Source organism: Garra rufa, chromosome 18, assembly GCF_049309525.1.
Source record: "Garra rufa chromosome 18, GarRuf1.0, whole genome shotgun sequence".
Taxonomy (NCBI): domain Eukaryota; kingdom Metazoa; phylum Chordata; class Actinopteri; order Cypriniformes; family Cyprinidae; genus Garra; species Garra rufa.
In genome coordinates, this window is record NC_133378.1 from 9,083,891 (window position 1) to 9,098,364 (window position 14,474).

Below are 14,474 nucleotides of genomic sequence, written 5' to 3' on the forward strand. Positions count from 1 at the left end.
ATATATATATATATATATAATTGGATTATAGACAGATTTACTTTAAATGTCACCAGGCTGATTACTTACTAAAACTGCCATACAGATCATGTTTTCATGCCATTTTAAGTCTTATTTTGATGTAAAAAAGTGGTTATATCTATGTGTTGTTTACGTACTTTTTTTTAAATTAGTCTTTCCATTTCTGCCATTATATTGTTCATTCAGACTGATTAGCGAATACAGAACGAGCACGAACACAAGAGGCGGGATTTATTGTACAAACCAATTAAAGTCTATCATAACCAGTCATATCCAATCATATCTCATGTGACTTTCCCCCATTCATTCTCAATTACTCCCCACCAAACTCACCACATGCTTTAGGGTGTCTGTTAAAACTCAGTGGGCTCAGGGGAGGCAAGAGATGCGATTGATTTATACACTTTTTAATGGTACATTTTGTAATATTGCCATTGTTTTATTTTTGTACTTTGAATTTTTTTCTCATCCAATATTTTGAGGAGGCACTGCTGCCCTTGATGCCTTGGCTAAACTGTAAAAGCTTTTTTTTTAAATGTTGTACGGGAATACGTTTTTACAAGAAAATACTATTTAAGTAAGTACTAAAAAAAACAAAAACTAATAAAAATTGCGGAAGCACAAAAAAGCGCCTTAGTAAGTACATCGCAACAATATTGCAACCACTCTTGCACTGTGGAAACGACTTCTGCGGTGGCTAACACCACTCATATTATTTTCAGAAAACGCAAAACCTAGCTAGCATGACTAGTGTCCATATCAAATTGAATGTGAGGCTACAGAGCCACACACAAACGCACAGCGCTCATGGTGACACTGATTGCCCATTACACTTGTCCCTCCCGGCATCAGGACAATTAGCATTTATAGTGGCTCTAGCTATAGGTAAAAGCTTCCCAAGAGCACCTGTTTTTTCAATGCACAGTCTCATGTCTCATCCACTGGAAACATAATGACTCTATTTTAAGAAATAAATGTTCCTCTTTCTTAGTGCAACCAGTGCATTTCAGGGTTTATGAAGTGCATTACGTTTCTCAAAGCATCTAAGCTTTGAAACAGATTCAAATTGAGACTTTTCAGGAAGAAGAACATGTATTAAAACTGTGTGCCAAAACAAATAGATTTAAGGATGACTTCCTTAAATCTGATAGGCTTCTGGATAAACATGCTAATAGGATTTTCTGGCATGAGTTCATCACTATGTATTGTATGTACGTGTGTTTGTGAAGCAATCCGTTTGGATTTTTAATGTCAGTTCACATTCATTCTTGTTCTCAAATCCAGTAGACAAAACAAGCATGCTAGAAAAGTCAAAGCTGGAGAGCCAACTTTAAAAAGAGGCCATTGCTGATTTGCCTTTAAGCCAGCGGGTCAGTTTTTGCCTCCCTCTCCTCGCCATATGCTAAATATTAATTCGGCCTTGATCTCTGCAATCTGTCAAAAACCTGTAAGCATAAACGCTAAAGATTTTCTCTCAATTAATTGCTGTAAAACCAGATCTGGCAGCTTTTGGTCTTCTATCCTGGAGGCATAACTAAAAGCTGCCATGAGCATTTAGAAAATCTGCTCCTGAACAAAGGGATTACACTTCATATAGACGGGTCACACACTGTGGGACTATATGGTCATGCTTATGGACTGACATAAAATCAAACGTTCAAAATGGATTTCACATTTGTAATATTATTAGGGAAGATGAAATTCAGCATCAGCTTCTAAGACTGCGCCCTTGCACTCAACCTAATTCTTTTGTTGAAGGTCCACTAAGTAATTATTTTACTTGATAATCCATACATTATTTTGTAGAAATTTAATGTTAAAATGTGAGTGTCAAGTAAGATCCTTCAGTCTTTTGAGGAACGTTTGTTTATCTCTCAATCATCATTTGGTTTAGTACAAATAATTGTATTATTTGATTATTATTTCTTGCCATATTAATATTATCATCTGCACCAAATTGTATATTTTTTCAGTTTGTAGCATGCTACTGTACATCATCATCACAGAACAGGATGTGAACTGTGGTTTCATTCATCACACTGGAAATGGAAGGTCATGTCAAGTGCACTGAATTGTGGGATATGGTATTTGATGCACTGTTCTTCTTTGTGTACTACATTTTGCAAAAGCATTCAATGCATACCAAAAATGGCATTCTTTAAATACTATACATACCATTTACTAGCAGGCCTGTGTGAAATATGAATTATGTGTCAGATGCTAGTACACTATTCCATGCTAGTGCATGAGATGTAATAGTAAAAATTCAAAATATTCATCCTCAAAATATTGTGCACCCTGTTACAGTTGAGGTCAAAATTTTACACCCCCCATTTCAGAATCTGCAAAATGTTAATTATTTTACCAAAATAAAAGGGAACATACAAAATGCATGTTATTGGTTATTTAGTACTGACCTGAATAAGATATTTCACATAAAAGATCCATCTTTTCACACTGAGGACAACTTACGGACTCATATGCAACTATTACAGAAGATGATACTCACTGGCGCTCCAGAAGGAAAAATATGCATTAAGATCCGGGAGTGAAAACTTTTTGAATTTGAAGATCAGGGTAAATGTAACTTGTTTTGTCTTCTGGGAAACATGTAACTATCTTCTGTAGCCTCTGAAGGGCAGTACTAAATGAAAAAAATATTATATTTAGGCAAAATATGAAAAATCTCCATTCTGTTCAAAAGTTTTCACTCCCTGGCTCTTAATGCAAGTTTTTTCTTCTAAAGCATCAGTGAGTATCATCTTCTGTAATAGTTGCATATGAGTCCCTCAGTTGTCCTCGTTGTGAAAAGATGGATCTCAAAACAGTCATTGTCAAAAAGGATTCAAATATACAAACATGCTGAAAAACCAAAGAATTTGTGGGACCTAAAGGATTTTTCTGAAGAACTGCAGGCAGTTTAACTGTTCAGGACAAACAAGGAACTCACAAGCAACTATCAATAAACAAAAAAAAAAAAAAAAAAAAAAAAAAACACAGCTGTGGATCATTTAGTTAACAACACAGTATTAAGAATCAAGTGTATGTAAACTTTTCAATGGGGTCATTTTTATAAATTAAACTATTATTTTCTCTTGTGGAGAAAAATGTAAACATCTTTTATGTGAAATATCTTATTCAGGTCAGCGCTAAATAAACGTTAACATGCATTTTGAATGATCCCTCTTATTTTGGCCAATTAACATTTTGCAGATTCTGAAAAGAGGGTGTAAACTTTCGACCTCAACTGTATAACCGACTACTGGTCTTTTAAATGAAAGTTGGAAAAAGAAAATTACATCATATCAAATGGCTGACATCATTTAATTGGAGGGAAAACAACCAGGGAGGGTGAGTGAGAGCTTCTGTTTTGCTAATTGTCTGTTTTAACTTATTTTATCTTTCCAGTCTGATGTGGTCAACTTCAACATCTCCACCTTATTAAGGGGAATGTGAAAAAGTAAATATTCTTTTTCCTAACCCTAATTCTTATTCTTAGTGTAATATCTGATTTTAGGTCAACAAGTCCACTCTTCCTGTTGAACAAAAAAACTGCATATGCTGGTTAGGTAGGTTTTGATGCTGGGATGCTGGTTTTAGCTGGTTTAAGATGGTCCTTAGTAGGGGTAGGGGGAAAAAACGATTCTCAGATGAATCGTGAATCTCTCTTCAACGATTCTGAATCGAATCTGAATATCGCGCAACTCGCACACTGACAGACTTTCACATGCGCTTTGTGTTTGTTCGTCCTAAAGCTCGATTGCGGCTGCGGTTAAATGCATTTGCGCATACTTTTATACGAAATTGATGTACACACAGTCAGTTATGTTTTCAGAGCAGGACAAAACATCTGATATGTCGAAATGGATGTGTACATTACTTTGAATGCATTGAATCCTATTAGACCAATAGCATCGTGTTCAAAAATGACCAACAAGTTTTGGTATTTGTCCTATTTAAAACTTGACTCTTCTGTAGTTATATTGTGTACTAAGACCGGCGGAAAATGTAAAGATGTGATTTTCTAGGCCGATAAGATTAGGAACTACACTCCCATTCCGGCGTAATAGTCAAGGAAGTTTGCTGCCGTAACATGGCCGAAGCAGGCGCAGTAATAGGACATCGCAGCACAACGTGACCAACTGCATGCACAGGGAGCGTTCCTCGTTGGAAGTTACCTAGCTGGGAACTAATTTCAGGTGCTGCGTGATATTACTGCACCTGCTGCGTCCATATTACGGCAGCAAACTTCCTTGACTATTACGCCGGAATGGAAGTGTAGTTCCTAATCTTATCGGCCTAGAAAATCTCATCTTTACATTTTCCGCCGGTCTTAGTGCACAATATAACTACAGAAGAGTCAAGTTTTAAATAGGACAAATACCGAAACTCGTTGGTCATTTTTGAACGCGATGCTATTGGTCTAATAGGATTCAATGATCTATGCTAAGCTATGCTAAAAGTAATATCGCCAGAACAGGAGAACGGCTGAATGGATTTCAAAACGGTAAAAATCAACTTATTAACTCGGGGGGAGTTGGAGAATGAGCCTATTTCCAGAAAAAGTGGAGTGTTCCTTTAAAGCTGCCAATGTCTCTCATCAGTAATACTCAAACTGCAGTAATGCTGAGGAAAAAAGAAAAACCAATAACTATTGTCAGCAGTACAGCAGCCTTTTTGTAGGCTAAAATCTGAAAACAAGTTAGCATTTAGCACTACCAGTAATTGTTTTAAATATCCTCATGTTTTATTCTACAACATTAAATACACCAGTAACAGCCCCTTGTGATTTTTTTAAACTTTTGCTTTGTCTTGAAAAAAGGCTAAGAACTGGGAATCCATTAATCAATTAAAAAGCATCAGTCTCTCTGCTGCCCCCAATATCTCTGAAGATTCAAATCTGTCCGTAAGTTTACTAACTTCGAACTGAAAGACAGAAAATACAAAAACGTCAGGTTCAATGCATCAAAAAAGACTGAGAATAAAGCACATGTTCAGTGCTGTTCTCGCCTGTGTTGTGACGTTTCATTGTGAGTATCTCATCTGCCTGTGCTCGATGTTGACACACTGTAGTCATAAATAACTGCTGTCTCTGCCTATGCTGGTGGAGATGTGATGTCTCTGTGTGTAAATGTGTAATGTGTGAAAGATGAGGCAATGCATTGTGTCAATGTACACTTGTGTGTGAACCATCTGAGGTGAAGGCAGCCAGCAGATGTTGAAATGGGAAAAGTGTCATTCAATCTGCAGATCGGCTTTTGACGAATCTCAGGGGTGGATCTGATCTCAAGCCTGATGAAACCCTGGAGCCCACTTACTACGCTTACTCTCTTAGATCACTCATCACTAACACATATACTCACACACTTAGATGGTTCACAGCTAATACACTCACAGATAACTCATCACCAATAGACAAACATATAGTGCACACATTCAGATCATTTGTTGCTAATACACACAACTTTCAGACTTCTCATCACTATTATACCTACACACTCTCACACATTACTTTCTTTCCTGGAACTTCATGCTGAGGAAATTAATCACTGGTTCTAGTGTCATATGACACAGCATTAGTTACTAGCCTGAAGAGTACTATACTGCCCTCCAAAGGCAAAGTGCAGTAACTACGCGAACACTGAAACTGAGAAAAATGCCTTTAAAGTTTTTTGACAGCTAGTCAAACACTCTTGTTTCTCTGAAACAAGAACCAGGAGACTTTGCCACGAGACAAAACAGTTGTCACAAAGTCCATTTTAAGCCTTAAAGGTTGTATCAGCGATTCTAGGCTGAAACATAAAGTGTCAAATTCAACTGACCTTTCTTCATGATCCGCTCGCTGCCTGCCCCATAAATTGGCTGTAAAAAAAAAAACGCGTCTCTGTGGTCAGCCTAGGGTCCGAGATATGCCAAAAAAAACAATCGGTGCTACCAACAATTCCACAGCAAAACAAACAGTGTTCCAACCAATCAGCGTCAGGGGGTTGGTGTTGTGGACTTTCGTACTGGTGCAGGGATGTGAGGGAGGCAGAGCGAAAGTACAACACCAACCCCCTGACGGTGATTGGTTGGAACACTGTTTGTTTTGCTGTGGAATTGTTGGTAGCACCGATTGTTTTTTTTTGGCATATCTCGGACCCTAGGCTGACCACAGAGACGCAGTTTTTTTTACAGCCAATTTATGGGGCAGGCAGCGAGCGGATCATGAAGAAAAGTCAGCTGAATTTGACACTTTATGTTTCAGGCTTGAAATCGCTGATACAACCTTTACCTCAATTTTGACAAAATGTGTAGTTACTGCGCTTTGCCTTTGGAGGGCAGTATAGTCTAAATGTTTGTGCACACTGAAATTTTCGTATACATTTTTTCATTTGTGTCATCCTTTCCTATCAAAATGCTTGCTACGGATGCGAAAACACAGAAAATGGAACCTGATCCGAACTTTTTTTTTTTATGACAGACGAAAGTTTCGGAGGCAGTGTGTAAACGTGATTGACACAAAGTGAGGTTGTATTCATTTTTTAACGTGCAAAAATTTCAGACTCTGTGTGCAATGACCTTAACTTCAAACAAACAGTGCTCAGGCAAGGCACATGGGTTATTTAGTTTATTATTTATATTAGAATAATTTCTAATATAATACCAAAATACATACTGTTCAGGTTTAAGTAGGAGTAGCTTTTAAATAAAATTTTCGTTCATCAAGGATGCATTAAACTGATCAAATGTGACAGTAAACACTTTTAAGTTACAAAAGATTTCTATTTTAAGTAAATACTGTTCTTCTGAACTTTCTCTTTATCAAAGTATACCTTGAAAAGTATCACAGTTTCTACAAAAATATATGATATAATTTAATAATTTATAATAAAAAATATGTTTTCTGAGAAGCAAAATCTCAGCATATGTTACTCTGGACCAAAAAAAAAAAAAAAAAAAAAACTGTCTTAAGTCGAACAGCTGTATTTGTAGCCAACAATACACTGTATGGGTCAAAATTATATTATTTTTCTTTTATGCCAAAAATCATTAGGATATTAAGGAAAGATCATGTTCTATGAAGATATTTTGTAAACTTTCTACCGTAAATATATCAAAGCGTAATTTTTGATTAGTAATAATCATTGCTAAGAACTTCATTTGGACAATTTTAAAAGTGATTTTCTCAATATTTAGATTTTTTTTTTTGCAAGCTCAGATTTGAGAATTTCAGATAGTTATGTCTCGGCCAAATATTTTCCTATCCTAACAAACCATACATCAATGGAAAGCTTATTTATTTAGATTTGGACAAATTTAATTAAATTTTGTGGTCCAGGGTCACATATTAGAATGATTTCTGAAGCATCATGTGACACTGAAAACTGGAGTAATGATGCTGAAAATTCAGCTTTGATCACAGAAATAAATTACATTATAAAATATACTGAAATAGAAAACAGTTATTTTAAACTGTGAAAATATTTCACAATATTACTGTTTTTTTATTATTATTAAATAAATGTAGCCTTGTTGAGCATAAGAGACTTCTTTCAACTAGCAACCTTTGAACGGTACTGTATAACCAGCATAATTAAAGCAAATTCATCATACATGTCCAAATAATGACCGTTTGATCAAAATATCGGTACATAAAAACAGAAAATTCTGTAATTCATCATCAGGCTTAGGTCTGTCTAACAGATGCTGGGATCTGAAATGCACAGAAAACCGACAGACTATATTCCTAAAATAAAGCAAAGACCTGTTTAAAGCACATGTCCGCACAAACTCTAAACTGCTGACATAGTCTATCATGCTCTAAGATCTCCAGGATATTAACAGCTGCATCTACAACCAGACATTTAATCAAATTCAGCAACAGCACATCTGATGCTATTTGTTCAGTGTTCCACAAAAATCACAACGATTAAATCAAAATGTGTTTTACATCTTCAAATATTCAGCAGTCCAAAAGAACACTCTGAACACTGTTAACATGAACACATTCCTTTAGAAATTTAGCCTACATACCATACTGAAATTACACTAAAAAATAAATCTTCTTCAGTTGTTCCTTACAGTAGATTTGGTTTAGCAAAAACTAATGATGATACTTGTTGAGCAAGGTGTTCTGAATGTTTGATAGGATGTTCTAGGTAAAAGCAACACTTCCAAGCTACAACATTGTCTTTGGAGCTTAAAAAAGGTTCTTCTATGGCGTCAGACTGTAAAACCCTTTTTCTAACCTTTACATTTAATGGCTTAAAGTGTAAAAGAGCCTGTACAGCTGAACTCTTCATCTGCAGTTGGGGGTGGTCTAGTTGGCATAATGCCTGACTGAATGAGGGTCAGGCTAGGCCAGTGTGTGTGTGTCAGAGCAGTGGGGTGAAGACTGTCTTTGTGACTGCTGTATTCACTCTCTCTGTAGGAAATGGAAAACCTGCAGCCATCACTCTCTTCCTGCACTATGCACCCACTGCCATGGGCAACAAGGCACTCAGAGATGGAGAATTAGGCCAGAAAGTAGATGAAAGGACAGATTTGATGCTCTTTGTCCTCAACTTCCAGGTTTCCTATTAAGCCATAGGAAAAAATTGGTGTTTCTTCTTTTCTTTAGCTCAATCCATCTTGTGGAAACACAGTAGATGAATGTAGCCCAATTCTTCTGACACTTTAACCCTTAAATGCATACCTTGGGTCTTTAGCGACCCAGGATGGCATCAACTTTCTTAGTATTCCTAAATCTGTTCATTATGAACAATAAAACAAGAAAGAAATAATAAAATACAAAAAACCCTGCTAAAAAAACAGCTAAAACCAGCCTAGGGTGGTTGGCTGGTTTTAGTTGGTCAACCAGCCTGGTTTTAGCTGGTCAGCAGGCTGGTTTTAGAGGAGTTTTGGCCACTTTCCCACTTTCCACATGCAATTCACCTTTAGTCCTCGAGGTGGCACTGTTTGATAGACAATAATGACGTGATGTTTCACTCGTAATTATCGCAGGCATAAAACAAAAGAATATCACCAGCAAAATTTTTATTGGTTTGAATGGCTTTACAGCAGAGCAATTACTGTATGCAATAAAATATAAATGTCACTTTCATTTGAAGGTGGATGTGGTGAATAAGCTGCCAGCGATCAAAATAATGATTTTAAAGTCGTTGAAAATTATAGTGTTGCGAATATGATTGAGATCGCAAATATGAGCCAGATGCTTAATGTAATGTGGAAGCGCGCTCTGACGATGACGGCAATGGTAAAATTATCTGCTCAAATTGAACCCTTCTAAGTTTCAAAAAGTAAGGAAATATGCTGTATTTTATTCTTCTGTAATGGTTCTTAAAATATCAAGAGTTTTTTGCTATTGCAGCAGTTAGAGATCCATCCGTGCTTGATATATATATATATATATATATATATATATATATATATATATATAGCCAGGTCGCTAAAGACCCGAATATGTAATAGTGATTGCCGAAACAGTCACACATTTAAGGGTTAAATTCCAATCTGGAAATGTTTGGAATTTGTAATTAAATCAAATATGCATCACATTTTTTGCAATGTAACATTAGTGTAAATAGTCAGAATGTCAGAAGTCAACTAAAGTTTCAACTAAACCTCACTGGACACAGTTCACAAAGAAGGTCACAATTGGGCACTGTAAGATGATGATGAATTTGAACACAACCTAAAAACAAAACTGGTCATTTAGATTATTATTAAAGCCTATCTGAAAGATAATAAAATGAGAGTGCTAATAAGTGTCAACACTTACCAGTATTGAGGTCATCACAGCAAACTTCTATTGAGTCAGAGGAACAGTCGCTGAAGTCATCCAGAGATACATCTTCCTGAATCTGCAGTCTTTATGAAACAAAATGAAACAAGTGAATTAGACACAATGCTTGCTCTTTCCAAGAGCCTCATAACCAAAAACCCACTTGGAAACATGTGCCAAACATTCATTGAACGTCAGCCTAGAAGTTAAGACTTGGCATAATTCTTGGTATACTGTTAACAATCTACCAATAACATTCTGAAAATAATAAATGTTCGGTGCTATTTTCAGACAGCAGCTTTGTCCCTGTGACGCCTGGTTTATATTCAGTTACGCTAACATGACAGTCGCCCTGATGCCAGTGTATCCCGTGCCCACCGGGTGTCCGGTGCACTGAGTCATTAGAGCAGATAATTCAGAGAGTGTTAGTGCTGGCAGGAGAAGCTTTTTAAGCATCTACTCTGCCCTAGAATTCCCAGCAGGCGTACAGAGGGCAAGAGTGACACAGTCTCTGAGAGCGGGACAGAAACTTAAACCGCATGACTGATTCGGCGCTGGAAAGATTACGAGTGGAAAAGGAGGCTAATTTGTCAGCGTAAGTGATGGACTGTCATATTTGTCAAAACTGGATGAAATGAGGAGAAAAAGAGATGGAGAGCCAAAAAAAAGAGTGATTGAGCTGGGCACAGACATACGCGAGGACAGTCAGAGGAAAGACAAATTATCCAGCAAAGAACTGAATTGCTAGAAAAGTAACAAACCGTGTAATACAATAAATGTGCACCAGTTAAAACAAGTTAAGACAATTTGGAAAACACTTGAAACGCTTTGTTGCACACTAACTTGGTTGAAAGATACAGTACATTTCCAATTCAGTTTCTGCAAAATTAGAATTACCACTGCTTATCATAACAAAAAAAAAAAAAAGTTTACTCAGTGTTTCACAATTGAAAGTTGCAACCCAGGATTATTTATTAAAAACAGATCCTAATGTAATTCTGAATTATTTTGAGTGATCTTAATCTATCCTGATTTAATTAAACCTGAGAAGTCAGGTTTTGAAACACTGTACATTTGTAAACCCTGGGTTAATGCTCCTACTTGCATATTTACATGGTTAACAATATTATATACATCAATTTTAACTGATTTTATAAGTGTCTTCCATAGTTAACCCCAGTGGGCAACCCTCTTGACCATGGATCTGACTCCAGATTTCTTAATCCAAGTTTCAAAGTGAAATCTCAGAAAAGAACTGTGTGAAACTTTGCTTAACCCAGGGTTAAAAGCACCATTAATATGTTAGCTCAGGGTTAACCAGAATCTATGTGAGGTACACCTACTGTATGAAACCACCTTGCTGAAAAGACCAGCATAACTAGCCATTAGCAGATATATTGGTCTCGAGCATGAGGTGCTGATATCCCTATTAGACATCTTAAATAGCAAGCGCTCCTTGGTCAAAAAGCTTCCCAAGAAAAGCCATCACGGAGAGTCAGTTCTAAAGAGTTTAGCTCCAACTATGTTAAAATAAATTTGCCTGTAACATTCCAGTGATCCAGTGAAGACCTTGATTAGCATGTTCAGGTCTGTTTGATCAGGTTTAAAGCTAAACTCTGCAGGAAAGTAGATCTCTGGGCCAGATTTAAGGATGTATATGTATGAATAAAGAAGAGTTCTAGAGGCTACACCAGAGGTTCTTAACTATAGTCCTCGAGGTCCACTCTCCTGCAGAGTTTAGCTACAACCTTGATCAAACTCACCTGCCTGTAACTTTCTAAAGATCCTGAAGACAATATCATGCTCAGGTGTGTTTGATCAGGGTTAGAGCTTAACTCTGCATGGAAGTGGATTTTGTGACCCAAATTTGAGGATCCTTGGCGTAGTGTGAAACGAATTTATGTGAGGCACACCTACCGTATGAAACCTCCTTTCTGAAAAGACCAGCATATCTAGTCATTAGCAGATGTTGTGTTTAATATACTGGTCTTGAACACAAGGTGCTGATGTCCCCATTAGATGGCTTAACTATCAAGCCCTCCCTGGTCAAAAAGCTTCACGAGAAAAGCCATCACGTAGAGTCAGTTCTAGAGGCTACACCAGGGGTTTCCAACTCTGGGCCTCAAGGTCCACTTTTCTGCAGAGTTTAACTCCAACCTTGATCAAACTCATCTGCTTTTAACTTTCTGCTAAACTCTGCAGGACAGTGGATCTCTGGGCCAGATTTGAGAATGCCTTGCATAGTATGAAAATAATTTATTTGAGATACACCTACTGTCTAAAACCTGCTTGCTGAAAAGACCAGCATAGCTCATTGGTCAAAAAGCTTAATGAGAAAAGATATCATGGAGAGTCAGGTCCATAGGCTACACCAGATGTTCTCAACTATGGTCCTCGAGGTCCACTCTCCTGCAGAGTTGAGCCTGTAACTTTCTAGTGCTCCTGAAGACATTATCATGCTCAGGTGTGTTTGAAGTGGATTTTGTGACCCAGATTTGAGGATCCTTGGCGTAGTGTGAAAAGAATTTATGTGAGGTACACCTATTGTATGAAACCTCGTTTCTTAAAAAAACAGCATATCTAGTCATTAGCAGTTGTGTTTATTATATTGGTCTTAAACACAAGGTGCTGATGTCCCCATTAGACGGCTCAACTATCAAGCCCTCCTTGGTCAAAAAGCTTTACCAGAAAAGCCATCATTGAGAGTCAGTTCCATATATACACCAGAGGTTCTCAACTATGGTCCTCGAGGTCCACTCTCCTGCAGAGTTTAGCTACAACCTTTATCAAACTCACCTGCCTGTAACTTTCTAGTGATCCAGAAGACCTTGATAAGATTGCTTAGATGTATTTGATTAGGGTTGGAGCTAAACTCTGCAGAAAAGTGGACCTCAAGGACCAGAGTTGAGAACCTCAGGGCTATGCTATGCTGGTGAAAATCATCAACTATGCTGGTCCACATTAAACTAAATCTGCACCAACCAAAATACACCAACTTGGGGTGCATTTTCTAAAATATTTACCCAACTAACTAAGACCCAAATAAGACCACAAGTTGTGTCATTACTAACAACAATTCAGCGTTTCCTGAAACCATCATTGCAATGAAACTTGTGTGGTTGGAACAGTTCTCAGCCTGTGGTAAGTAGCATAGTTTCTTGTTAATTTCTCCACCTCTGCCAAGTATCATATAATGGTAGTTAATCAGTAGTTACATCAGGGGTCTCCAAACTCAGTCCTGGAGGGCTGGTGTCCTGCAGAGTTTACCTCCAACCCTAATTAAATACACCTGAACCAAGTAATCAAGGTCTTACTAGTCATCCTAGGAACTTCCAGACAGGTGTGTTGAGGCAAGTTGGAGCTAAACTCTGCAGGACACCAGGACCATGTGTGGAGACCTACAAGTTAAAGTTGCATGGGGAACTTCCCCTTCGTCTTTTCTGATCCTGGTCTAAGCCAATATTTAAATCTTAGCAGTGCTAGAATCCTTCAATGTATTTTCCATAACTTACCTGTATCTGAAAGGTGCTACAGCAGCCATGTTAACCTTCGGTGACTGTTTGGCTTTCAGCATATCAACACTAGATGTTTCCTCTTTCAGGACTGCAGTAGTCTCGGGTGGTGGCTTCTGTGGGACCTCCGGGCTGAGGTCATCTGGGGTGCACATCTCCTCATCTGAAAAACTACTGGAGGCACTGTTCTGCAGGGATACTCTCTCTCGACGCACTCTGAGGAGACCTGTATCTACATTAGTGGCCGCTGGACCAGGCCTCAAGTTTTTGTTACTAAATCTGAATGAAGGGATTGCTGTCTTGCTTTGACTGCTTCCAGAAGCAGCGATCTCCTCATGGCATTTAAGTTCTTCTGAGATCAAACTGTTATCATTGTCCATTCGTCCCATCTGAGAACAAAGGTTTCCACTCTGGAAGTTCTTGTTGCCATTGGACCGAAGATCAAGCAAACTCTCTGTCTTGGACCCATCCAGAGTACCCCTCAAAAGTGGGGACTCTTTCCGTCGAACTTGTGGACTACTGTGGGCTGATCTAGAGTCTTGTGTGTGTGTGGAAGAACGCTGACTAGGTGGACTGCCTCTTAGTAACAGATGCTGGTTTCTGAGGGTGGTGTCCCTCAGCACATCTCTAGAGGTAACAGCTGTAGGGCTGCCGCTATAGGAGGTTCTGTTGCTAACGGGGACATGTGTGGATGGTTTCGGAAGGCCACTACTGGTGCTCTTGGGCTCAGGCTTTGGGGAGGGGAGTCTGGTCCTGTGCAGAGGGATGCCGGAGCCCGGCTGGGCTCGTGGAAGACTCTTCACATTCACTCCCCCACTCATGGTGGCACCAAGTCAGAAACTGAGAAAAAAGGGAACAAACAACACGAGAATCTAAGAACCAGTGTTTATTGCTGAATTGCATGCACACTTTCATTCTTTTATGTCCACTCCATTGCCATTGCTTTGTGACAGAAAACACTTCAACACAAATTCAAGCTTGTGATAACTTCACCCATATAAATGATACCAATAATGAAAATTTTGCATGTAAGACACTAGGTTTGATTATTAATATGTTGGCTAGTAATAAATAAGAGTTTTCTGGAATCCATATAGGAGTTACAATGGTTTGAAATACAATTTTAAACAAACATCTGCAGCTCTATACGTGCAGTTCAACAATATGACCACTTA

At 38.1% G+C, this 14,474-nt stretch overlaps 1 protein-coding gene across 1 annotated transcript in view; it reads right to left on the reverse strand.

The window, feature by feature from the left end:
- The window catches only part of nav1a (neuron navigator 1a), a 164,910-nt gene extending 150,790 nt beyond the window's left edge, over positions 1-14,120 (reverse strand). The window contains exons 1-2 of the mRNA XM_073822902.1: positions 13,300-14,120; positions 9,785-9,873 (exon numbers count right to left, since the gene is read on the reverse strand). Coding sequence (XP_073679003.1) covers positions 9,785-9,873; positions 13,300-14,120 — 910 coding nt within the window. The remainder of the gene's footprint in view (positions 1-9,784; positions 9,874-13,299) is intronic.
- Positions 14,121-14,474: the final 354 nt, after the last annotated feature.